This window comes from Solanum dulcamara, chromosome 9, assembly GCF_947179165.1.
Source record: "Solanum dulcamara chromosome 9, daSolDulc1.2, whole genome shotgun sequence".
Lineage (NCBI taxonomy): Eukaryota > Viridiplantae > Streptophyta > Magnoliopsida > Solanales > Solanaceae > Solanum > Solanum dulcamara.
In genome coordinates this window covers 4,071,560-4,097,714 of record NC_077245.1, presented here as the reverse complement: position 1 = coordinate 4,097,714, position 26,155 = coordinate 4,071,560, and the positions used below count along the sequence as shown (strand labels likewise).

The 26,155-nt window shown below is 34.5% G+C and overlaps 3 protein-coding genes across 6 annotated transcripts; all 3 read left to right on the top strand.

The window, feature by feature from the left end:
- Positions 1 to 686: 686 nt before the first annotated feature.
- On the top strand, positions 687 to 9,370 carry LOC129902224 (uncharacterized). Of its 3 annotated transcripts, XR_008770064.1 has the most exons (13): positions 687 to 1,301; positions 1,398 to 1,572; positions 2,453 to 2,536; positions 3,122 to 3,363; positions 5,607 to 5,838; positions 5,999 to 6,163; positions 6,444 to 6,575; positions 6,791 to 6,904; positions 7,457 to 7,504; positions 7,647 to 7,725; positions 8,096 to 8,240; positions 8,540 to 8,596; positions 9,066 to 9,118. XR_008770064.1 is itself a non-coding variant. In XM_055977329.1 (12 exons), the coding sequence occupies exons 1-12, from the start codon at positions 1,105 to 1,107 to the stop codon at positions 9,072 to 9,074; spliced, it is 1,539 nt and encodes a 512-aa protein (XP_055833304.1). In that variant the 5' UTR covers positions 687 to 1,104; the 3' UTR covers positions 9,075 to 9,370. The 3 variants fall into 3 exon arrangements, 2 of the variants coding, with proteins under 2 accessions (XP_055833304.1, XP_055833303.1); XM_055977329.1 differs by lacking the exon at positions 8,096 to 8,240 and having other exon boundaries at positions 8,540 to 8,601; positions 9,066 to 9,370; XM_055977328.1 differs by lacking the exon at positions 8,096 to 8,240 and having other exon boundaries at positions 688 to 1,301; positions 9,066 to 9,370.
- Positions 9,371 to 12,176: 2,806 nt separating this feature from the next.
- On the top strand, positions 12,177 to 15,037 carry LOC129902916 (cold-regulated protein 27). Its single transcript, XM_055978363.1, has 6 exons — positions 12,177 to 12,276; positions 12,403 to 12,485; positions 13,901 to 14,083; positions 14,184 to 14,421; positions 14,506 to 14,624; positions 14,714 to 15,037. Exons 1-6 carry the CDS (start codon positions 12,237 to 12,239, stop codon positions 14,777 to 14,779), a joined length of 729 nt encoding a protein of 242 aa, XP_055834338.1. The 5' UTR covers positions 12,177 to 12,236; the 3' UTR covers positions 14,780 to 15,037.
- Positions 15,038 to 16,439: 1,402 nt separating this feature from the next.
- On the top strand, positions 16,440 to 25,459 carry LOC129904159 (uncharacterized). Of its 2 annotated transcripts, none has more exons than XM_055979703.1 (5): positions 16,440 to 16,681; positions 16,794 to 17,220; positions 19,421 to 19,616; positions 20,809 to 20,940; positions 24,704 to 25,459. In XM_055979703.1, the coding sequence occupies exons 2-5, from the start codon at positions 16,904 to 16,906 to the stop codon at positions 24,824 to 24,826; spliced, it is 768 nt and encodes a 255-aa protein (XP_055835678.1). In that variant the 5' UTR covers positions 16,440 to 16,681; positions 16,794 to 16,903; the 3' UTR covers positions 24,827 to 25,459. The 2 variants fall into 2 exon arrangements, with proteins under 2 accessions (XP_055835678.1, XP_055835677.1); XM_055979702.1 differs by having other exon boundaries at positions 16,789 to 17,220.
- Positions 25,460 to 26,155: the final 696 nt, after the last annotated feature.

Below are 26,155 nucleotides of genomic sequence, written 5' to 3'. Positions count from 1 at the left end.
CTAGTTGTTCTCCTTTTTTGGCATCAAGAGTCCCTAGTATTGGAAAGGTCCTACATTACCTTTGAGAAATCTAGGAGGAAAGCTCGTCGAGCCCCACGGTAGACGTTGATTGAATTGTCGACGGTTACGATCATTTAAAGATATTTATTATTAGCTAGGTTATTATATATATAAAGCATTAAGAATTTAGGCGATTATGTCCTTCACTTGATATTTATTAGGATTTGGTTTGAAAATAATTACCACTTATCTTAGATAACTTAGTCCAGACCGTCAATTTTATCTCAAAGTAGATAAACAAATTAAAGTAAGTAAAAAGTAGGAATAATGTCAAATTTTGCGATAGTTTAATGAAAACAAAATGAAGAGGAGCACATCAACACAACACCCTACGCATTCAATTAACTAATCAAAGTAAAAAAGACAAGCTTCTTTAGAATGAGTTATTTGTAGAATAGTAGATCTTCAAAATTAAAATTCAAAAATCACCTTTAACAAATCAATCAATTTTGCAGCCCTTTTTAAAATCTAGTTTTTTATAATCAAATATCTTTATTTTTATTTTGAAAAATCTAAAAATAATATTATAAGAAAATATTATTTTTATTCTAATTATAAAAGGAATATGTTCCCCTATTTCCTCGTTGGTAGAAATAAATCAACGTGAACTCAAAATCTCAAATGTTGTAGCGGTATGAAAGTCCTCATCATGCATCCGAAGTTGTAAACTCTGTTTCACTCCTTGTACTCCGTCGTTTTCACTCTTCCCAAATTCACCCCCCTTACAGCTAAGCTTTTTCCTTCAATTCAATTCTCCAGTTCATAGCCCACCAATCCAACAACAACTCATTTCTCTTAGATCTCTCATTGGCATTTACACCCTCCCCTCCCTCCAACCCCCACCTCATCCTTCGTTCACCTGCTGACACTGACAGCCTTTCCATTAACATCTTCCCCTTTTTCTTTAATTCCCCCTACTTCTATAACTGTCACCATTCTTGAACTATGAAAATAATACATACCCATTAATTATTTTGACTTGTTTTTTCTTGGGTCTAAGTCTTTTTTTTTTGGATCTGGGGTAATCTTGATTTTTTTGATTAAATGGAGATGGAGGGTGTTGCTGATGGGACTGTGAAATTAGGGGCTTTACCAATGAAGCCTGATCGGGTTTTCCATAATTTGGAGCCTGAATTTACTGTTTCTTCACCAGTTACACGCCAGAAAGCTGCTGCTGCTAAGCAGTTCATTGAGAATCATTACAAAAATTACCTTCAAGGCTTGCAAGATCGTAAAGAAAGGTTCTTTTTGTTGAGAAATTTAGTTGTTAGAGTTTAAGCAATGTGTCTTTTGGGTTCATATTTGTTTGACCCTTTGTTGTTTTTTGCCATTTTCAGGCGATGGGCGTTGCAGAGGAGGGCTCAAGAAGCACAGGTACCGAGTGATGAGCAAGAGAAGATGCTTAGGAATTTGGAGAAGAGGGAGACTGAGTATATGAGATTGCAGAGGCATAAAGTTGGGATTGATGACTTTGAACAGTTGACTGTTATTGGTAAAGGTGCCTTTGGTGAGGTAAATTTTCTGTTTACAATTCCCAGTTCTTTGATTTTATTTCCTTTCTATATGTTTTGGGATGTATTTGGATAGTACTTTAAAAATGGCTCAAATTATAGTCTTGTTTGATTTGAGTAACTTGGAGTATGCATTGGTTTTTTCTGTAAATGATTAGTAAGGCTAAAGTTTGTGCCTTTGTAAGCTTTTGAAAAGCAAATCTGGTAGTTTTAAGTTCTTTGAGTCATGATCTAATAAGATCTTTTAATTAGTTGTAAGCTCAGATACTGGATATGCATCTTTCAAGGTTGTGACATTGATGAATGCAATGATAAAGCCATATAGAATGTTTGTCTGTTTTTTAATGGATCAAAATAGATCATTTTACTTGTAAGATGAAAATCACCGTGTTATCTTCTGTAAAATCTGTATCCAACATTTCTTTTTTCAAGGCTTACACTTTGACAATGTAGCAGAGAAGTGTTTGTCCCACCCATAATTCCTATCTTGCAATCTTTCTTGATGCTGCCAATTGGGAAGATATGATATGATATTTTTTTTTAAAATCTAATGTTTATACAATATCAACCACTTTTTTAGCACTTGAATGTTGTTTTTTTAGCAATTGTCTTTGGTTTTCTATAAGCTTTATATGTTTCTCCCTTATATTGTAAAGCTTATGAAGAGGTGGAAGTTGGTCTTTTACTATAAGCATGTCATACAAAGGAGAACTATGCTTGTGTCAGATATGCACTAACATCTTTAGAAAGTTCGATTTTCAATTTAGAGCGCTTTTGCCTTGTGATCGCCACATACATGTCACAGTCATTGTTCGTATTGGACATTGATGAAGCAGATTTCAGTAGCGTGCTTTCTTAAATTATCTGGTTTGTTAGTGCAGGTTAGGTTGTGTAGATTCAAAAGTACTGGAGAAATCTTTGCCATGAAGAAATTGAAGAAATCAGACATGCTTACCCGTGGACAGGTGACAAACGGAATATAGCGACACCATTTTCTTCTGAAACGCTTATGCAATGATATCGGAGCCTTTCAGCAGCTGCTTGAATAATTTCATAATCACCATGCTTCCGCTACTAGCTGTTGTTAAAACTTCATAGATAGCGGAGGAGCATGTTTTGAGAAAAGAAAAATATAATCTTATAAGATATATGTCTAAAAGCTAATATGTTTTGCTAAGCATCATAGTGGAGAAACACCGGTCCTCATGAATCGCTTGCATGGTATGTGCTCTCTGGTATTTAAAAGAATAATTTAAACACTACTCTGGACAAATCTACACTTGAAACAAAATGAATAACAACCTTTTACTTGATTAAAAATTTAAAAGCTTAAACAATTTCCCTCATTTTCTGCCTCTTACTTCTTAAGAAAACTGAACTAAGTAAGAGGTAGAAATTTAGAATTTTATGTAAGAGGCTGTTTTTTGCTCTTCTGGGTTTATGAATATCTTAATTGGTCCAAATGGCAATTTGTGAGTTCCTTAGTTAATTTTTTTGTGTAAATTATTATATCCATTTTTTAATTTATGAAAGTTATACTACTCTTTTAGGTTGAGCATGTCAGATCTGAGAGGAATTTGCTTGTGGAAGTTGATAGTCGGTGCATAGTGAAGCTCTTCTATTCTTTCCAAGACTCAGATTTCTTGTACCTTATAATGGAATATTTACCTGGTGGAGACATTATGACATTACTGATGAGAGAAGATGTTCTTTCTGAAGATGTCGCACGGTTCTACATTGCTGAGAGTATTTTGGCTATTCAGTCTATTCATCAGCACAATTATGTTCATAGGTATCTTAACTTTACATTAAATAGTTTGCCTTTTTGTTCTATCTTGCATGTTACATGATTGCTTTGCTTTACCCTCTAAGATTGCCAGTAATACATATGTACCTTTTGTAGCTCAAATTATCGATAACGTGTTTATTACTATTGTCAGAAAAGTGCCATGCTACTGTTGATATAACACTTCTCTTATGCTGAATATCATCAAGTGAAACTGTGTGAAAAACTTTCTAACTCGGGTTAGGATGGTGGGAGGTGACTCAAAGCATTTTCTTGTTGAGATGGGACTACATCAGGGATCTGTGCTGAGTCCTTTTCTTTTTGCCTTGGTGATGGATGAGCTGACACGGTCTATTCAGGAGGAGGTTCCATGGTGTATGCTATTTGCGGACGACATAGTTTTGATTGATGAGACTCGGGACAGAGTTAACGATAGGTTGGAGGTTTGGAGACAAACGTTGGAGTCCAAAGTGTTCAGACTGAGTAGGATCAAAACAAAATACTTGGAGTGCAAATTTAGTATTGCGATGGAGGAAGAGGGCATATCCTCAAGACAGAAAGCTTTAAATATCTTGGATCCATCATCCAGAGTAGTGGGGACATCGATGATGATGTCACACAGCACATTGGGGCAGCGTGGATGAAATGAAGGCTTGCCTCTGGAGTCCTGTGTGATAAGAAAGTACCACCTAAACTTAAAAGTAAGTTTTATAGAACAGTGGTTAGACCAACGTTGTTATATGGAGTGGAGTGCTAGTTAGTAAAGAATTCTCATGTTCAGAAGATGCATGTGGCGGAGATGAGGATGCTGAGATGGATGTGTGGACACACTAGAAGTGATAAGATCAGGAATGAGGTTATTCAGGAGACGGTGAGAGTAGCATCTCTGGCAGACAAGATGAGAGAAGCGAGATTGAGATGGTTTGGACATGTATAGAGGAGGGGTGTCGAGTCCCCAGTTAGGAGATGCGAGCGGTTGGATTTGAAAAGAGGTGATTAGGTAAGATATGACGCTATTCTATATCACCGAGGATATGACTTTAGATAGAAAGAAGTGGAGGTCGCGAATTAGGGTAGAAGGCTAGTAGAGATAGATTGGTGTCTGACCGTGTGCCGGTTTAGGGTGGTCGTAGGTCTAGGCGTGCCTTTATAGTTGTGTTGTTATTGCCTTTGATTATCACATTACTTTGCTATCATTATTATTATTGTTCTTGTTCTTGTTATTGTCCTGTAAAATTTACATCACTTTTCATTTTTTGTGCCACTATGCTATATATATTGTTTTTATCTTTTACTTGGGACTGTGACTTTTGAGCTGAGGTTTTTTTGGAAACAACCTCTCTATCTTCATGAGGTAGTGGTAAGGTCTGCGTACGTTCTACCCTCCCCAGACCCCACTTGTGGGATTTCACTGGGTATGTTGTTGTTGGTTTTATGATGGAGAAATTCATCTGGAGCCAACCCTTAGGACCAATTGCAGCCTTGGAAACTCAAGGACAATGGGCTTGCCCCTCAATCCTTCTCCACTTTAATACAAGGCTTAGTTCTCTAAGAGCCGGGCTCAAACTGGCCCTGATAACTTGATCAAAGAGAGCAAGCTTCCCAAATCCACCTTTGACACTTGAACGAAGAAAAATGAAAATAGAGCAGGGCTCGAACCTGTGACCTAAGTTACAAGCCCCTCAACCTTTGACACTTGAACGAAGCTGTGGGAGCAAAACAATGTTTCTAATCTCCAAAAGCATTTCTCATACTACGGAACTTATGTTAAAGTGGGGACGTTTTGAGGTGTTTTCAGATCTCCCATAACTTTAGCTATGCTAAGTCCAGAAGCAGCACCTGCATTTAGACCAATCTTACAATTAGATTACTGTTTTCTCATGTCCCTGTCTCAAGGGTTCCTGGGTTAATCTTTTAGTACAACTTTTATTCATTAGGTGAAGAATGACCCACTTTCATTCTCCAGATTAACAAGTATCTATTTGCCTATACTCTTATAGTTGCGAGTTGTTAGTTCCCTCAAGTTATATTTGAGGCCTTTTGTCCTGTCTTCATATCTTTAGAGGTGTCCTCATAGGAATCAATGATCGAGCATAAGTTTGTCATATTGGATTTAGGTGTCTTGGTCTTGCAATTTGGTGCTGCAGTTTTTTGTTATTGTCTGTTCTTTTGTATGTGCATATGGTATAAATCTCACTTAGCAATCATCCTCCAGCATGCAGCTGATTCAAAAATTATTCCACTTTCAGGGACATAAAACCTGATAACCTTATACTAGATAGAAATGGCCATCTAAAGCTTTCAGATTTTGGCTTGTGTAAACCCCTGGAAGATAAATACTCATCAATATTATTGGAAGATGAAGACCTTACAAATGCGGAATCCATTAACGGGAGTGAAGGGCATTCTGGCAGTGATAGAGCTTCATGGCCAATGCCAAAAGAACAAATACAGCAGTGGAAACGCAATCGACGTGCCTTGGTATTCAGAACTCGCATTCTAGTGCTGCACTTTTCGTTATTTTCAAGTTATAATTGTGTCAGCTTGCAAAAATAACGTTCTTTATTCTTGTTCCTTTCTAATTGATCAATCCGTGGTCGGTCTTTAATTCAATTGACCTATGTGTGAAAATTTTCTGTAGGCATATTCTACTGTTGGAACTCTTGATTACATGGCACCAGAGGTTTTGTTGAAAAAAGGATATGGAATTGAATGTGATTGGTGGTCACTGGGGGCAATCCTGTATGAGATGCTTGTTGGGTATCCTCCCTTCTGTTCAGAGCATCCAAGAATGACGGCGCGCAAGGTATTCTAACTCTTATGTTTGTTGTTAGGATGAAAGTAAGGGACATCCGGAGCCTCTAAAATGGTCTCCAAATTGGATTCAAACAGAACTTTGTAAACCAAGATTCCAACAGGAATTCTTTTCAGTGCAATCAGAAAAGATTGGACTCGAAATGATTGTTTTTGTAGACTTCAATTTCTTCAAAAGGAATGTTTCCAAAAATGTGCTACAGCATCTTGTTATGTTTGACAAAATATACTCATTTTTTGGGGGTATATCATATTTGTTTTTGTTGTATCAGATAATCAGTTGGAGAACATGCTTGAAATTCCCAGACGAACCAAAAGTATCAGATGAGGCTAAGGATCTGATCTGTCGTTTATTGTGTGATGTTGAATCAAGACTGGGGACCGGAGGAGTGGAAGACATAAAGGTAAAATATCTACTAATGAAGTAATGCCCGTGCAGGAACTATCTGCAGAAATATGCCCCTTAGTTCTAGAATTTTTGTTTCACTTAATGGAATGCATACAGTTTTCATCTATCATTGATGAAATTACTGTACTTTGTGTGCAAAGATGTATTATGAGTGGTTATGATGGCTCTATGTTTGTGTCTTCTTACTAAAATTTGTTACTGGGTTTTCAGGCTCATCCTTGGTTCAAAGGAGTCAACTGGGACATGCTTTATGAAATGGAGGCTGCCTATAAACCTATTGTTACTGGAGAGTTAGATACTCAAAATTTTGAGAAGTTTCCTGAGGTGAGTACTTTTGTAGACCACTAGATGTATTAATTTGACTTTTATGGAAACCATTTACAGTAGTAGTCATTAAGATTGCTCCAACTTCGTGACATTGTGGACTGCTAGACACCAACTGTTTACCCTCATGATCCACAAAGCCATATATAAGCTGGATGTTTTCTTCCTATCCATATCTTTCACCTTTGCAGTGTCTCTTTTTTCTCTACCTTTTCCACAAATCATGGACAAGCACTCACCTCTTTTTCAGTAGTAACTTCAGTATGCCAATTGACATCATTTATGAACTAGGTCCTCAGAATTTTGGGCATTTCTGAGTACCATTCTATTTCCGTAGACTTTTTCTGGCTTCTTATCAAATTATGCATTTTTTCGTTCCAATTCAGCTCACCATTTGTTCTTGGCATTCATATATAGTAATTTTCCAATTTTCCGCATCTCATTTTTTCCATGTTTTGCTTTAAACAATGCTTCACTTTAATTCTGAAAACCATGCTTGCCCTTTTTTTTTTTTTTTTGAATGTGCTAACTTTTCATTTTATATTATTATAGGTAGAAGATCCTTCTTCAACAACACCAAGAGTTGGACCCTGGCGAAAGGTAACAATTACTTGTTGCCAGTGCATACATCCCCCCCCCCCCCCCCAGACCACCAATCTCAGTGGAAAAAAGAACATTCCACCAGTGAACTTAAACATATAAGAAATAATTTGTATATATTTTGATTTATTCCATCATGTAGATGCTGACATCAAAAGATTCCAATTTTATTGGATTTACTTTCAAGAAATCAGATATCCTCAAATCAGCTGAAACTTCAGGTGTGCTGCTGCTGCTTTAAATCTTCAATTTTTTGGCTGCATATACACCATCTTTCTATTGTACAGAAGGGAAAAGTTCTCCATGATATTTGCAATATCAACAATTGGTGTATATCAAAGCCTATGATGAGCAAAAAAATAGATTTGACCATTTGTTGCTCTATTGGCCGTGGTATTTTTGACAAAATGATTCCCAATATCATTGTTGAAATGGATTTGATGCATCTTTTTTCTTGAATGGTACTTGTAGTAGCATTGGAGCTTCTAACCCTTTTTCCTTTCAAGACTGCAATGAATATCTAATATCTTCGATCTCTTTCACAAGCACGGTCAGTAGTTAATTGAGAAGTATCTATTTTTTTCTCAAAAGGGAAGTCTATCATTCATTGATACGATTCAGCACTAATCAGTGATAGAGAAGGCTACACTCCAGTACAGAGGTAGTGAAACAAATGGTCAGCAGTTAACTGAGAATTGTCTATTCACTGAAGTACTAAAACAAGTGAAGATTAAAGGTAGGTGCTTTACTGGTTAGTAAATTAGGAATCCAACTCCAGTCTTGCCCCCGCCTCTCCCTGCAAATTTGAATTATGTCGATTAGTATCGTCATAAGAGTAAGCATGCCATTGTAGAGCTTGAATCATGGACCATTTATGCAGGAAGATAGTCAAACTTCTCATGCCTGGTCTTTCAGATCTGAATTGGTCTCATCATTTCATCTAATGCTTTTTGTCATAAATGCGAAACAATTCTGTAGCTCATTTTTGTGCTATTTATCTGCCTTTGATCTGAAGCACACATCTTAATTGTGCAGGTATAGATATGAGTTCAAATGGACATTCAAAGCCTCCCTCATTAGTGTCCTTATTCGGTATGGTAACGTCTATTGCATTGTACATGTATCATGATTTTCTCAGTGTTAGATTCAAACCACGAAAAGCATGCTGTTAAACCTTAGTTTTTCCACCTGAAATATCTATGATATAGATAGTTTCGATTTTTGAACAAACAAGAGTCGAAGGACTGATTTGAGGACTATCTTCGAGGAACACGTAGAGGGGCACTATCATATCTTATTTTAGGTTGATCATGATGTTTCCATTTCTCCCAAACCGGTTCAAATAAGTTAGTGCACATTAAACATCTTTACATTAGTCATACATCTTTCTCATCATGTTCCTTGACTTCTTACACTAAGCATCTCAAACGTGTTCCCCTTTTTTTTTGTGTGTGTGTAACCTAACAGCAGAAAAACACTTCTCCATTAAGAATGTTTTCATAGAAAATGACTTCCCTCGTACCAAACACACCCGTTGATGATTTTGCTTTACTTATTGCAGGTCGAATAGACTTGCAAGATACAATAGAAGAAGACCAGAAAGAAGAACAACAGATTCTATGACTCCAATTGCTTCTTCATTTTGACAAGTAACGGCAAATTTCTTTTGTACAAAAAGAGAATAAACTTATAAGCTTTGAGTTCTGCATAATATTTGAGTTTTTGCCTTTTCCACTTTTGATCTTACCCCATCTGATTAATGTAATAGTAATTCTTAATGTACAGACACCATAACATATTCAATCCTTGATTTCTAATTTTTCATGAGATTTAAATTAACAGGAAATTATCAGCTTTTGCTAACTACTTCAAATCTTCAATTATGTTATTAAGAGCCTCTTTGTTTGGGTTAGTTGATAGGCATCAAGTATTGAAAAACATTTCTAAGTGCTAAAGTTGATTTTATAAGTAAGCATTTATGTGTTTATATAGTAGTATTGGAATTGATAATAAACCGTTAGTGTGTTTGGTAAAAAAGTGTTGACATAAATATATACTTTTTCTATTAAAATGACAGAAATGTTCGTAAAATTATTTATGAAAATTTATAAATCGAAAAGAAAGTGTGAATGATGGAAATAGGATAGATAATAAAAAGGGAAAACTATACAAAATAGATTAATTGTGAAACTATTTATTTAGATTGAATCCAATTTAAACTATTTATACTTAATAGACTATGAATCAAACTATTTACTCTCTTACCTCACTTTCTCACTTTTAATTTCGCTCATGATGGCATGCTGACGTCAGCATTATTGCTCCTCTTTAATACTATCAGAGTATATTATGATTTGATGGTATCAAGCAATTTCTTTTTGATATCATCAAAATATATATATATATATTTATATACTCTCATGGTATCAAACGTGTATTTACGTCAGTACACCTTCTCTTATTCCTCTTTGATACCATCATAGTATATTACACTTTGATGGTATCAAACAATTTATCATACAATTTCTTCTTGATATCTATATTATACTCTGATGATATCAAGAAGAAAGAGATAGTGTTTCAGCGAAACTGCTTAATACCATCAGAATATATTATATACTCTCATGGTATCAAATGCGCGAGATAGTTAAAAGCAAGGAGTATGAAGTAATAGGATATCGAATGGTAAGTAGTTTTCTTTTTTGTGATATAACAATATTTATAAAAAATTATATTTTAAGAATTTTATTTCGGAAATTATAGAAGATATTGAACATAAATTCTCAAAAAGTTTCGTATAAGTTACTAACTTGTGAATTTTAACTGATTTTAAATTACAAATATTTATAGTATTTATCAAACACGTAGGTAAATCAACTAATTTATAAGCTTAAGCAAATAAAAATGAATCAAATTCTTTTCTTTATCTGAAAGTTCCAGATCCTACTATAAATAAAGAAGTCAAAAAGGAGGGAAAATACCTAAATTAAAAAGGAGGGGAAAAAAATATCTCTGTTGTAAAATGATGGAAGATATTTGTGGAGCCATTCAACAAACAACAGCTCATATTCTTAAGATAGAAATATCCTTTTCCTTCATTGAATCACTGTCATACATTTCTAACTTTTTTTAATAAAAAAAATCTTAAAACTTAAGCAATTTTTTTCGAATAATATCATTGCATTATTTATAAATTTAGTGGAAATAATTACAAATTAATTAAATTTCAATATTGGTTATTTAATTGTCACTTTGAACCTGTTTGGATGAGCTTAAAAAAAGTAACTTTTATGTATGAAGTGTTTTTAGAACTTTGAAGTGCTGAAAGTTATTTTTATAAATAAGCAGTTGAGTGTTTGGATAAAAGTGCTTAAATGAGGAAAATGATGTGAATTTTAGGGTTAAAAAAAATAAAAAGGATAGTTTGGAAATTTAGTTAAAATATAAGGGATATAAAAGTAATTTCCATGGTCAAGAAAAATGACTTTAAGCACTTAGAAAAAAAAGTTAGGAATCCTAACTTTTCATTTTTGACTGACTTTAAGAACTTTATGGCTTAAAGTTACATTAGACAAATAAATCCAAAAACTAAAAAAAAGCTTTCAGTTAATTTTGACCAACTTAAATCTCATCCAAACAGGCTCTTTATCTCCGGGCAATAAAGATAAAATTTGAGTAGATTCTATTTTAGAGGTGGGCTAGTCAGGAAAAAATGAATAACTTTTGGTGAGATTTGAATCTTAAGTACTTCAAAGTGAAATTACAATTTTTGTCTGTATAATTGTCTTTTTTAAGTAGCTTAATTAATTATTAAACATATCTATACTTTTCTTAATTTAAGCATCGAATCGCAATCTTGCAATGCTGATTTATCTTTTCTTTTTACCCTATAAAGTACTAGCAACCATGGATTATGAGACAAAAATATGATCTAATAATCAACGAAGTCGATGAAAATTATATTTAACTATTAGAGTTTAAATTTTAGCACAGATAAAAAATACTAGTGACTTTTTTATGATATTCATAATTCTTGGTTAATAAAATTACTTAATAAACATATAAAAAAATAACAGATAATCCATAAAATAGTAAGATAAAAGTAGATTTTATTCTCTTTAAACTTTACTCGTAACATTACATTAAATATATTATTATTATTATTATTATTATTTTATTTATGTACATATATATATTTTTTTACTAAATACATATAAATAATTATATATTTTAAATGCAACAAATCATATCCACCGCTAAGCTATGAGATAAGGAAAAGGACTGTCTTTAAGCAGTTAGGCACTAAAAGGCGGTTATATGTGTTTTTTTTTTTTTGTTGATATACATAGCAATATAGCACACAGACTTTGAAATAGCAAGAGACAGAATCGCATGGTCTAAAATAGAAATTGTAGCGAGATAATTAGGATATTTTCATCTTTAATTAAAAATATTATATTTGAACTTATGAAATTAAATATTATTAAAAGTACTATCTCTAAATATAATTTTAATATTATAAAAATATTTAATTATATTTTAATATAAATATCATACGCGAGCAAGTAGAAAGAGAAAAAGTTAGAGAATTCAGAAGATATTGCGTTTGGAGAATTGAACGAAGACAAGATATTTTATGGTGGACCAGATATTTTTTATCAGTATTAAATGGCCTTAGAAAAAATATCTGGATCGTCATTGTAAACTTTGGGTTGACGTGTTCACTTGACACATGGAAAAAGCGGTGACAGCTGAGCCTCTTGATACCAAAAGTTCCTCACTTTTTCCTCTCAATTTAATTCTTTTTTTCACAATATAAATTTGCAATTTTTTCCTCTAATAAATTATCATCTAAGCTATAGTTTTTGCCTTTCTCTCTCATTTTTTTGGACATAAAGTAATGGAAACTCGATCGGATTCAAGAAGAAAAAATTCAAGAAAGAATATGGGTCATAAGATTGAAGAAATTTTGACTGTGGAGGTATACATATCTTCTGTCTGAAAGATTTTTTATTTTTTTATTTTTTTTTATTTTTTTCTGTTTTTTATGAACTGTATCTATATTGTGAACAATTCTGATAAAGTTGATATTATTCGTTTTTCTTGCTTCAAGGTTTTATGCAGTTGTTAGTTGGATCAAAATTTTTTTCTAGCCCTTTTTGGGGGTAAATCTGTGTTTTGATCCTTTTTTTTTTCTTGGAGGGGCAGTACTTATACATAAAGATGAATTAGCTAAGAGAATTAAAATATTTGTACTAGGACTTAGATTATGCATGATTTTGCTATAGTTCAACAGTTAGAAATTAACTTTATAGGCTAAACATGGTAAGTATTTATCCACGCATGGCGTTTACACCCAACCAAATAAATATCCTTTAAGAATCAACAAATCAAAGTGAAAATGCATATGCATCCAAGGGTATGGCCTACTCTTAGATGAATTGAGTTAAGCAAGGTCTCAAGTTCAAATCCCCGTAGAGACAAAACACTAATTAAGTTACCTGGTACGTGTTGTTGGTGAGAGTTGTTGGTGAGAGGTTGTAGCTATATAGTGGAATTAGTCGAAATTGTTAAGAAGTGTATATACCAAGGTCTCAAGTTCAAATTTCCGTCGGGTCGAAGCCCTGCCTCGAAAAAGTCAGGACTTTTGGGCAAATTCCAGTATAGTACCTGGAACGTGTTGTTGGTGGGAGGTTGTAACTATATAGTGGAATTAGTCGAAATTGTTAAGAAGTGTATATACCAGACATGCGTATAAGAGTTTTTTTTTATATACGCTAAACACGAGCATATTACATCGAGGAATGAGGATAAGTACCAAAAAATCTGGCCTCCTTCCCCAAAAAATCCACCAAAATCAAAGTTAGGCCTAAGAAAAGGGATATTGGAGAAATATTGTGTACAATGACCCTTGTGGTCCATCACTTTTCCAAACCCAAATGTATAGTGGGAGCTTGGTACACCAGACTGTCTTTTAAAAAAAAAAAACTATACCTGCATTTCTAGTGTGGTTGGTTGCCTTGTTTTTTTTCTTATTGATGATGATATTATTATGTTCTAATTGTACATTGTCATGTTATATGTGCCTTTTGTGCTGCTGATTGCATGGTTACTTTTATGTGTTCATTCAAAATAAGGGGATGATGATGTTATGAAATGAGCTTTCATATAGCCGATCCATCTTGTTTGGTACTAAAGCATAGTAGTTGTTGTATTCAAAATAGGGACATCCAATGCCCCATCCCCCGCTCTCCATATTTTCCACTTTGGTTCTAAGGGAAACAACTTTAGTGTATTGATAGTCGAAGCCAGAAGGTCTAAATTAACAGGCAAAATAGGGCTGGAAAATGTGTTTCATTGAGAGTTTAGTTTCTCATCAAGAAAATTTCATCTCAGGAATCTCGACCAAAGAGCATGGAATGGACTGACGAGAAGCATAGTTTGTATCTCAAGTCTATGGAAGCATCGTTTGTCGACCACTTATATGGTTCCTTAGAGGTAGTTGGTTGGCATTCCCAAAATGATGGCTTGTCAAGGCATAAATCCTCAAGGCAAAAACATGCTAATCCTTCAGGCCAGGTTTGATTCAATTGAGCGTTACCCTGCTGTTTACTTGGCTTTTCCATCCTTGCTCAGAATCTGATTTTTTCCCTTTCATTTGTACCCTTTTTCGTATCAGTATAAGGTGTTTCGAGATGGTTGTTGGACCAAAATTGACTTCAAGAAAGACGAGCCTCAGTTATATAAAACAAACAAATCTGGTGCTGTATTGGCAAGCCCCTGGATTAAGCATTACAAATCTGCAGGCCGACATCAAGTGAGAGTAAATTCAGATCAACAGGGGAACGCTATATTAGTGAAACAGATCCAATCTCCTGCATCTGACTTTGGTTTATGCCATAAAGATTATGTTACAGGTAGCTGAGATTTTCAATCTGCACATATTATTAATTCTCCGATCTCTATATCAAGTCATTAATATTATTCTTGTAACATTTCAGAGGTGATGGATCAAAACTTTATCGATGAAGATCTTGAAGGAGGACAGTCTAGCAGCAGGGAGCACTGCACAAAACGGACAAAAATTCCGTTAGGTGCTGCTGGTACAAGCAGTGATCAAGTAATGAGTTGGACCAGCTCATTTGCAGCTCTAAATTACTAGTGGCGCATTAGATTGTCGTCTAACTATAGTTTAAATGGATCATCCAGGTAGTTCCATTTTGCAGATCCTCAATGACTGATAATCTCAAGGATCTTCTTGAGTCGACGCAGTAAGTCTTTGGCTTCCAGCGACTATTATGATGACACTTAATCTCTCTAACCAACAACGACGAATGGAATGTAAAAACAGCAGGTGGGAAGGCGTCGCGTTTCAAACTATTGCTACAGTATCTGCCCGGAACTAGTCATGGTTTTTTAGTTCTTTATTTATCTGTATGTTGAAAATTCGAGTAGCCATCGAACCTCTGTAATCCTTGTACAGATTTTGGGAAAATGTTGTCCAAAAATGCTTGCTATATCTTGATGTTCTTACATGCCTTGCCTGGTTCTTCAAGCTACTTGCCAGTTTCTCGAGCATGTTAATTTCACAAATGATCATCGAGCTAAAGGTTTATTGTAGTAAAGTCGTAGAACTAAATTTTATAGCAAAGATAATATTACCTCTCCAATATTTTTCGGAAATTTATCTATTCAATGTAGAAAATTGTTAAATAAAGCATAATCATGTCATCAACAAAACAAATAAACTCATATCAACGCCCAGACATATGTTAAATAAAAGGATAATAATTTTAGAATACAATTTGAAATTGATTTTATCTGATATTTAATTTGAGGTATTAGCTAATTCTGAGTTCAAATTGATTTCATCTCATATTTAATTTGAGATATTAGCAAATTCCAGTTTGAGATATTCTGCCTGGTCCTATTGTACACCTGTTCCACGTTGCTATATTTTAAGAAAATACTAAGTCGAACTTTAGGTCACGTTGTCAATTGTAGAACATATTGATATTTGGTGTATCAAATTCGATCTGCCGGCACTAGCAACCATTAATATTATTCTTGGTATGTGACAATTTCAATTATATTCTTCCATTGTTATTGATTATTAAAAGCATCAGTAAATTAATTTGCATATATTTCCTGATTTATTCATTTATTGAGTATGAACATACTTAACGATTATTTGAATGATTTAAAACGATCGATTTAGTGAATGAAATAATTATCAACTCATAAATAAATACTTGTTTATGTAACTAATTATTATCAATTTTGAGGATTAGCCATTGAAATTTCCGTCGGAAATCTACTCATGATTTAGCGTTATTATATTTCAACAGACTTTGACAATTATCAGTGAAAACATAATATCAATATTATCGCCAGTTTGCCAACGACAATTTTTTTCAACATTACTACAAAATACAGTTAAAACTTTAAACAAGGACATGAAGTACAATTTATATTGCCTAAAATTTGAAGCTGCAATTCAAACTTCATGCCAATAGGAATATATGTCAAATTTCAGGCCAATGGTCTCATGTTCAATAGTTTTAGTTCGAACTTCAAGGCAATAAACTTTTAACGAATATATACGTTGTATACCTTCAAAAAATCTACTACTATAATGTAATTCAAATTTTCTTATGTCTTGATGTATTATTACTATTAATACATATAAGATGTATATAATGTTTTTGTGTAAGGTTTTAAGTGACAAATATTAAGAAAACTCAGCTAAATTTCTATATCCATCAACGATCTAATTTATTAATATGGCAGAAATATACACTATTGATACACTTTGACTGTGTATTCAATGTATATGTATATATATGTATGTCAAATATGTGTATATTTAGAATAAAATATATATAATTATCTAATGAATAATTGAATTGGAGTGATTTTGTCACCCCTGTACCACATGTAGCAGCAACTCGGACATCGGAGGTCGAGTGGGTAATATTTTATATTCCGCATGGGTATTGAAAAAACTCCAAAAAATCACAGGTGGAGAGGAAGACTTCCATTGCGTCACGGATAAGTATAAATACACAAATAAAATACTTCAATGGCCTTCCAATTCGTTTTTGCTGTATATTCACATTGAACCTTTCCCCTTTCTTCGTCTCTCCGCTTAAATTTCTCTATTCCAGTATCCGGCAGGTACGTTCTTCTTCAATTAGGGTTCCGTTATCAATTCGAATGTCAAACTTTTCCTTTTTTTCCCTATTTTTCCTTTGCTCAGCTCAATTATAATTTAATTTTCATAGATTAGGTCAAAAATTCATTCAGCATCATCAGCGATTTCGGTATTTTCCCCCCTACTGGGTCTGCCTTCAAGGAAGGAAAAAAGAGAAATTTTGTATTGTTGTAATTCGTTCTGCAATGCCGTCGTTTGTTTCAACATCGAAAGCTGTTAGGCGTTTAGTTACGCATCGGAATGTGTTCAAACAGAGGGCGGGGATTGATAATGCTGGTTGGAGATCAGGAAATCATGTTCAAGTTCGATGCTTGAGTGGCATTGTTGGTGTTCCTTCGGTTTCTCCTGGTTGTGATGCTGGTAACAAGCTGATTAAGCCTTCGCAGTCTGGAGAAGTTTATAGAATTGGGAATGTAATTCAAAGCAGGGGATTTTTGGGCTGCGGTGATGGGGAAGAGGGGAATATGTTAACCAAAATACACGAGGAGAAGCGTGTCTTGGGGTAAGTCCTAATTAATATGTGTACAAGGCAAAAACATTTTCATGTACTTTTGTTTCTTATCATGAGCAAAATCCAGGTTACTTGTGTGATCTTTACATTGTAGAATCGTGGTGAACATTGTAAAAGTAACGAATTTGTTATTTGTCTTTCCTCCAAATTAAAAAGTTACTTTAGGGTGTTTGAGTTTTCTTTAGAAGGTATCATATTCCTGTCATCCTGTGTATATATAGACATCAGTACATAAATTGCACTAGTAACCAAAATGAAGTGACTACATGAGATTGTCAAAAACGAAATAGGCAAATAAACTACACAAAATAACCTTGCTCATCTTACAAGGAACCTAATACATCTATGGTTGCCTCAGAATCATCTATATATTCAGATTTACACAAAGAACTAAAAAGAAGAATACAATTCATCTTAATCTTTTGTAAATTGCTACTCGTATCTTAAAAATACCTTGAGTTCCTCTCCTTCCATATTGTCCACCAAATAATTGTAGGGACAATTTTTCATCTGTCTTTGCTACTGTTGCAGTTTTCACCTTTGCTCTAGCATGCTATAACTTCAGGAGTTCTTTCTGACACTCCAACTAGAACCTCTGAGATTGATGAACAAATCCAATAACTGTCTTGTTATTGTGCGTTGTAAAAACATGGCTTATTGTCTCTTCCTCTTGTCCACACAAGTAGCATCTCGAACACAATTGTATTCCCCTCTTACTAATAGTATCATGATGCCGCACAACTTCTCTTACAACCAACCCGGAGAAGCAAGCCACCTTATAAGGTACCTTATCCAAAAAGTAAATCCAAAGACATATAGTCTGAAATTTTAGAAATACATGAGAAAAGGCTGGGAAGATGGAAATCTAAATATCTTTTTCTGTGTTTGAGCTTTATTATTAATATAGATATGCTTGGTAGTGTGTATATAGTGTTTTTGTATAGCTCTAGCATGATTATGTATATCATAGAAATTGTTGGGAGGATTTCTCTTGTTGATATGTTGTATGCTTTCTTTTTACTTCAAACCGTCTAGACAATTATATGTGAGGCTAGAAACACTCTCCTTGAAGTTTTGACATAACTGTTCAAACTGCTATTGTTATTCTGGTACACAGCATAAGTTTATGGTTTATTGGTGCGTTAATAATGTCTTTTCTTGGTGATCTACACTTCAAGTACCGCTAACTCCTTAAGTAAAGATTGTACCAGGAAACTTTTAAATTTTTTAAAGTTGTAGCTACATTTTCTAGAAACCATGCCTTGTTAACCTAGGCCAAAAGTTTTGCTCCTTTACTTTTTCTGGTTTTTTCCTTCAAGGGTAGAGTCAAGTTCTTTACCTTCCTAAATCAGCCTGTACATACTGATAGCAATCCAGACCACCTCCCACTTCTTATCCCGCTTGACCTAATTTTGCAGCAGCAATAACCTTAAGAGGCTATTTAAAAGAGATGCTCGAGATTAATTTTTCCCTGAATGGTCAAGAAATCTGTTACCCCAATTACTGTTATGGAGCATATATTATTTTTATATTCACTCAATTCACAATAAATGAAGATAAGTGGTGATATTTTCAGGGAAAAGGGAAAAACAAGAAAAAACAAATGAGATCTAATGATTGTGGTGAAGAATGGCCCCAGCTTCTATAATTTACATGTAGGATAAGTAATGAAAGGAAACATGATAAAAATGACACGCTTATGTCTAGCAATGGAATAACGGAAGATGGAATTCTAATCAATAATTTCAAATTCCTTGAATTCAGTAACTTTTACTCATCCAGTGTATGAATTGATGAGGAAGAACTTCATAGAAGAAGTAACATGTTTTTACTCTTCAATCTTTTTAAGGGCTACAAGAGTAAAAGTGTAAAACTGTTGGAGATCACTCTTTGGCCTTTGCTGGGAAATATTGCTTGAGCTACAAGAGAAAGGATATACCTTCTGTACTTCCACTTCTACTTACTTATGAAGCACAAGAAAACCTATGCAGTATTGCAATTTAGCAGTAAAATTTTCAGTCCAAGTTGATAACTGATTCTGCACGCTCACTCTATTTTTGTTTTGAAATTCTCAAACAAACTGAGTTTAACTTTCATTTACTTGGTGTACATGTTGATTACTCCTGTAAGGTAATTCAACCCCCAACCGCTATGAGAAATCTTATACACTAACTCATGTCGTTGTTATTAGGTACTCTCCGGAGCAGTTATATGCTGTGGTTGCTGCTGTTGACTTGTATGAAGATTTCCTCCCCTGGTGTCAAAGATCGGAGATCCTAAAGCGCCATCCAGATGGATCTTTTGATGCTGAGCTAGAAATTGGCTTCAAATTTCTCGTTGAGAGTTATGTGTCTCATGTGGAACTAAACAAACCAAAATATATCAAGGTAACATTGATCATGTATCCATAGTATTTATTAACCTTTTAAATTTCTTTCAATTAAGTGTATCACAAATTTCATTCAATTTAGTTTCATGCTCTTTTTTTTAATGTTTCAGTTACTGTTTTTCTTACAAAAGTTACTATATATGAGCGTCATGAATTGATATGTCCTGGATCTTAGTAAGATCAATGGTATCTCATTTTTTGAGCCCTTCTCAAAATCATGCAATTACTAAAGTGTAGTGTACCATTTAAGAATTAGTTAGTTTGCTGATATGCCTTCTAATTGAAACTATGAGTGTCAATTGAAAAACATACATAAAATGCTGGCATTGAATGTTTCTTGAGAAGTTGGACCATGATTGGAAAGAGTCTAAAAGCTAACTATTTTACAGCTTCATCCAATATCTCTTTTCAAAAAATTACAGCTTCATTCGATTCTTTTCTTGGATAAGCACTACTATCCGTAAAACATTCCATAAAAAGGTATTTTTCTCATTCATATTTTGTATGAGGAAAGGAAGTTGTCTCAAACAACTTACAATATTTTTGATTTAATGCGTATCTAGTGAAAAAACCAAACATAATGATAGCAGAAGTATCCATGTCGGGGACTCCCAACTAGTTTGTTCGAGGTTTAGGCGTTCTTGGTAAGCTTACATTCGGCCCGTATCTAATAGGCTTTTTTGTTTTGGTTGGAGATGTATATCAGTGAAGGTTACCCAGTGGAGGGATATCTATGAGGTTTAGAGAACCCTATTCTTCCTTAAAAGACACGTCCTTTAGTAGGAATTGACAAGTCTCACGCTTTCCCTTAATAGGAATCCAAAAGTGGAGATCAGCGTCAGTCTACCTATCTAATGACTCTCCCTATTGATGATAGGAATTTTAATTAATGTGGTTGAAGGTCACGATAATTTTTGACTTGGTCCATACTTTTTTTTGGTTCATGGATGAAAAGTTATTATCCTCTATTGTTTAATGAGATAGTTACTATTCTCTACTATTTGTATCTTAAATAAGTCAATTTCAACGTTCATGATGTGTCTATTAGATTCCAAAGCTTTAGGATATAGGTTTTACTAATGAGAGGCCCTTCTTCTCATCTGATAATTTGGGTGCTTTTACCTTTATGACCATTCTGAAATATCTTAATTTACCTTCTTTCACTCATGTACCTTTTTTCATTGTTGCAGACAACTGCTACTGATACTGGCCTTTTTGATCATTTGATTAACATTTGGGAGTTCAACCCAGGACCAACTCCAGGATCTTGTAACCTTAACTTTTTGGTAGATTTTAAGTTCCAATCTCCGTTATATCGACAGGTAAATTTCCCATTTTCAATTTAGTACAGTTTTAAATGTCTTAGCCATAATACCATGTGAGTAAGAATATCTTGAAGATACTAATAATACTGATGCAAATATCTTGAAGATACTAATAATACTGATGCAAACTCTTGGGGTTTGCTAGACGGAGGTATTCTAGGTCATTAGTTTATTGTATCGAGGTAGATCTGCCTTCCCTGTACTTCTGATTTATTCTTCAGTTAATTGTTTACATATGCTTGATGCATTGTAGAGTCAAATCATAAGAGTCTGGTTGAAAAATAACATTTCCTTGTTGTACTACTTTGAATGCATTTTGAATACCATTGAGGAAATCACATTTCAGTTTTCACTCTTGTTTCTATGTGAAAATCATCCACTGAAGCTTTCCATTTTTAACCTCCTACAATTATATTTCACAGCTTGTGACTCATCTATTGCTACTACAGTAGCGGAATTGCAGCCTGGTGTATGAAGCATTCTGCATTCATGCAGGGTCTGGGGAAGGGCTGCACTCTTAGGGGGTGTCATGTAGGCAACCTACCCAGATGCAAGCATCTATATCCGGCTCCACAACTTGAACCTGTGACCTATAGCTGTTCTAGTTCTGTTCTCCCCTGGTTGCAAGTCCATTTCAAATTCAAAAGCCCTAAGCCGATACTTTACTTTCCTGTCCAGAACTAGAACAACTACCTCAGCCTCACACCGAATAACACTCGACTTGATCCTTCTTTCTTTTCTCCTTCCACTCTTGCCTTGCCGCTATTGTTGGTGAGTTAATAGCTATTAGTGCCTTTCTTAGTGGAGTTGCTGCTTTACTGCTTGACTTGCCTATCAACTGTTAATTCTATGTGTGAGTCTCTGTGCTATTGAATCAGAAGCAAAGAATAGAAATGAAAGTAGATTAGAAAGGTAACTGAATGAAAGTAGATTTAGAAAGGTAACTGAATGCGTATGTGGTGTGGCACTTGACTTTCAGGAAGATAAGTGGGATATTGCTAAATGGAGTTAAAATAAGTCAAACAAAAAATATTGCTAAATGGAGTACACCTCTAGAAGTAGAAATTCCGATTGAATGGATAGATGTCTTCTTTAAGAAAGTAAAATTCTAGGTGTAGCAGAAAGGACAGCATGCCCCTAATCGGATTAAAGGCCAAACTGCACATTACATTCAGGCACGGAATTCACTGTGAGTTAAACCATAGGGCAGATGCACATCTCATCAGGAATATGATATCATGAATAGTGGTATATTCAAGCAAGAGTTCTTGTTTACTATTATAATAATGGTGCATTTCTCGCGTAAGGAGTTGTAGCAATTATAATAGTAGAACCCCGACATCGTTTATTTTATCCTAAAAAGGCGATTTGGCTTTAATTTCCTTCAAGTTGTGGGGAGATACTTTTTCCCCTCCTTTGCCTTATGCTAACGACTCCGGGGTTTTTGAGAATCTTCTCTTTCCATGTCTCGACTACGAGGGTGTTTGGATGGGCTTTTTTAAAGTAGCTTATAAGCTAAAAGTTAAAAGCCATAGGAGACACCCAACTTTTGGCTTTTAGCTGCTTCTTTTTTCCCCCATTTTTTCAACCTAAAAAAAGTGCTTTTAAGCACTTTTTATGTTACCCAAACACTCCCAAAACTAAACAAGAGCTTAAAAGTCAAAGGCCACTTAAAATAAGCCAATCCAAACAGCCACTACATCTTTTTGTTGACTTTATTAAAGAAAAGGAGAAGGAATGCCAACAGGCGTCCAAATACAACCCAGGAAGAGTTGTATGCCTACAGCCTACATACCTTACCTCCAAGTCCAGGGAAGGAAAGTCTCAGATCTATGTAGTTCTCGACCCCTCTTTTTCCCCAGTTCCTGTACGTAAAATCAGTTTTATTAGCTTAATTAATTTGGGGATGGGGCGTTCCTCATCACTCCCGATCCCCTTTCTCACGAAAGTTGCCGAAATCCAAAAGTTATTATCGTATTTTTCGTTGGGGGGGGGGGGGGGGGGGGTCTTTTGTGCTAGTACCCTTTTCTCTTCTACCATGAGATGCACTTGATTTTTCTATGAGTGAAAATAAACTAAGGAAGAATAGAAGCAAATCAAAGTTCAGTTTTTCGAATAGGGGAATTGTGGTAAGCAAGATAGGGTAGTCAAAACCACTAAAATCATAACATAAAAATGCATTGTGGAATACTCGCAAACTTCTTTTTTACCCTCTTCTCTTCTACCATGAGATCCCCTTGAACTTCTACGAATGAAAATAAACGGAGGAAGAATAAAAACAAATTAAAGCCTTCACTTTTGTCGATTAGGGGAACTGTGGTAATCAAGATAGGATAAGAGAGGGTTGTCAAAACTACTAAAATCATAACATGAAAATGCATTGTGGGTGGTAAAGATAAAATAAAAAATCAGAAAGAAAAACGAGACTTTTATTTTGATCGACTTTTCTATTTCATATAATTTGTTTTACTTCATTAAGTTTTTGTAAAAATAGGAATTTTTTCTTGTTGCTTGAATATTAACTATTCAATTAAAATGAAATATTACAACTATAACAGGCATTTTGGTTTTCAAATTCAAATTCGTTGGAACAAAAGAGGCCCCATTGGGCATTGTCCAGATCAGACCATGAGAATATGAGGGCTCTTTCAAACAAAAGCAAGACAAAAAAGAGGAATTGATTATCAGAAGAATTAGGCTAAAAATGAGGATACATTTTGGGAAAATCAAAACTTTTTTTTTTGATAATTAGTACTGTGGGAAAATCAAATTTCCATCAAAGAGAAGCAAATGAAGCCTTTCATAAAATTCTCATAGAATCGAGAATGAAGTTTTCATTCTATACGTGCAGATCATGAATTAGTAACTGCTTCCAATTTCCCAAAAATATCCCAATTGTGTCGAACTTCCCATTTTTGAAATAGTTACTGTTGGTTATGTTATATCATCTAATGGAAAAATTAGTATTGGTTCATTTGTTTGTTACTGTTTGTCGGTGATTGGTATCATTCTTGCACCACAATTTGATCTGTCTTGCATACCATTTTTTTCAAGTGTCTTAATATGTGGTGTAAGCTTTTCAGTTTTTACTTTTTGTAAGTCGATCTAGGATATATGTGATTCTCTCTTTGATGGCTACTTAAATAAAAGCCACTAATGTTGATCCATCCTTTTGGTACTATTTTGGTGCTCGATAGCATTTTCCTCATGTTTTCAGGTGCTTAGCCATTTTCAGTTTTTCTTGATGGTATAAAGCAGATGCATCCCTCCTTTTTCTCTTCAGCTGTTTGTCCCATTCTTTTCTTCTTAGAGTGAATTTTAAGAAAATCTAGCTCTTGTGATGGTAAATTGGACTATGTTCTATGTAAGTATCAGATCTTTTTATTTGTAATTGTAATATTCATGATAAATTTAGCCAGTTCTCTCTTCCAACATGGTAACCTGAGCTACCTAGATAGTTATTGTGCTTTATTAAATACTCCTTCATTTTATTTTATTTTTCTATTGGTTATCAAAAACAAAAGTTGAACTGTTTAGGCTGGATATGGGATTTGGTTAACTAGAGGCGCCTCAACAATGAGAAATGAGAGTGTTGTATTCACTTTGAAGTTGATTTTGCTTTGCTGTAATGTGTATTAAAAGAGTTTGTCTGGAAGTTTCAGAAACCTTATTTTTATATTTTCCTTTTCTTTTTCAGTTCATTGGTTAAGTTGCATCATCTTAACTTATTAAAAGTCATTGGTGCATTACTCCTTCGCAGGTAGCAAACATGTTCTTTAAGGAGGTGGTCTCTAAACTAGTTGGTTCTTTCCATGATCGTTGCCGTTTGATATATGGACCAGGGGTTCCGATTTGTGAGGATACATATCAACAGAGGTTATGAAGATTGGTGTTTGGTTGTGATGAAATGAAAAAACGGTCCAGTTCAATTTTCCGAGTGCCAGTTCGTCCAACTGCATTCTAATTCTTGAGTTAATTCAAAACTTGAGAAGGAGCTGATTCAGCTTCCCTGGTATTCCCAATTTCTTAAACTTACTGGGTTGTTTCTTTTTTTCTTTTGGCCGGTGGGATGAGGGTTGGAGTTTGGGGTGGTGGTGGATGCCTTTGGTGCCAGAAGTGTAACATTTAAGGTTATGCCATTTCGTTGTTAGGCCCACATCATGTAGGCTTAACCAATACATTTGAATCAGTTTATAAGGTATTTTGACTAATATTTAGAAGCTTCTGTACAATGATACTTGTTCATTGAATTTACATTATACGTATAGGAATGACATTAATCGATGTAATATGCAGCTGTGCACACTTCTTTTATGGAATTTAAATGTTGGGCCTAGTTGGTCTTGATTAAAAAAATTAAGAATCTCTGGGCCTGGCTTGTAAACTTACAAAACCTACATTTCCAGTCGAGTGAACTCTCTTCTTTTACTACTCCCAGTTGGGATGTATGTGTGTTTCCAGAGAATAATTCTTTAGGAGTTTAGTGAAAGAAGGTTGGTACTTTTTTACTCATGAAGCCATGAAAAACGCTGTTTGTCCTTCATAAATAAAAATGCTGTTTGTCCATCTGTCTAATAAGTGGGAAAGGAGAACTGGATTTAGTTTTATGGATTTCAAAGTCATATATCTCCTAGTTGTTACACTTATGGTTGCAAAAATTGCTTGTTAAATCTACAGAGTATTTTTCTGGCGCACTTTAGGTTTCTTACTGGGAATTGGATTTAGTTTGTGTGCTTAAGAGCATATATCCGAACCTAATGTTAAGTAGTCTGAAATCCTGAATAGATATGATCCTCATATGTTTAGTCTGAAATCCTGAATAGATATGATCCTCATACTTTCAGTTCCCTGGGGATGGTTGCCTCTTTACACCATAACTGGATGATGCAATAACTATCTCTAATGTTGAGAGTCTCTAGTTATAAACTCTTGAAAACTTTAGCATAAGGTGCATCAACTTGGAAATACAAATGATTAGTCCTATTCTAATTGCATGCATTGAAATGGGATTGGGTAACTCATGGTCTTTGAAAGTTTGTTGATATTTTTGAATCTATGTAGTTTACTCATTTAATAGAACCCTAGATGATTTCTCTCCATCTGTTTAACTTTTGATGGACAGAGTCACTTAGTGTATTTGTGCCAGTGGGAAGGTAGCACATACTTGTAGAATTAGTTGAGGTGTGTGCAGACACCACTCTTATGAAAAAAA

Excerpts from the sequence above, each read along its gene's own strand:
- LOC129904159 (XM_055979703.1), top strand. The coding sequence starts at position 16,904 with ATGCCGTCGTTTGTTTCAACATCGAAAGCTGTTAGGCGTTTAGTTACG. Across the intron at positions 17,221-19,420 it reads GAGGAGAAGCGTGTCTTGGG|GTACTCTCCGGAGCAGTTAT; the intron begins GTAAGTCCTAAT and ends CGTTGTTATTAG. Across the intron at positions 19,617-20,808 it reads ACAAACCAAAATATATCAAG|ACAACTGCTACTGATACTGG; the intron begins GTAACATTGATC and ends TCATTGTTGCAG.
- LOC129902916 (XM_055978363.1), top strand. The coding sequence starts at position 12,237 with ATGGAAAAAGCGGTGACAGCTGAGCCTCTTGATACCAAAA. Across the intron at positions 12,486-13,900 it reads AAGAAATTTTGACTGTGGAG|GAATCTCGACCAAAGAGCAT; the intron begins GTATACATATCT and ends ATTTCATCTCAG. Across the intron at positions 14,422-14,505 it reads CCATAAAGATTATGTTACAG|AGGTGATGGATCAAAACTTT; the intron begins GTAGCTGAGATT and ends GTAACATTTCAG.
- LOC129902224 (XM_055977328.1), top strand. The coding sequence starts at position 1,105 with ATGGAGATGGAGGGTGTTGCTGATGGGACTGTGAAATTAGGGGCTTTA. Across the intron at positions 6,905-7,456 it reads ATTTTGAGAAGTTTCCTGAG|GTAGAAGATCCTTCTTCAAC; the intron begins GTGAGTACTTTT and ends ATATTATTATAG. Across the intron at positions 7,505-7,646 it reads GAGTTGGACCCTGGCGAAAG|ATGCTGACATCAAAAGATTC; the intron begins GTAACAATTACT and ends TCCATCATGTAG.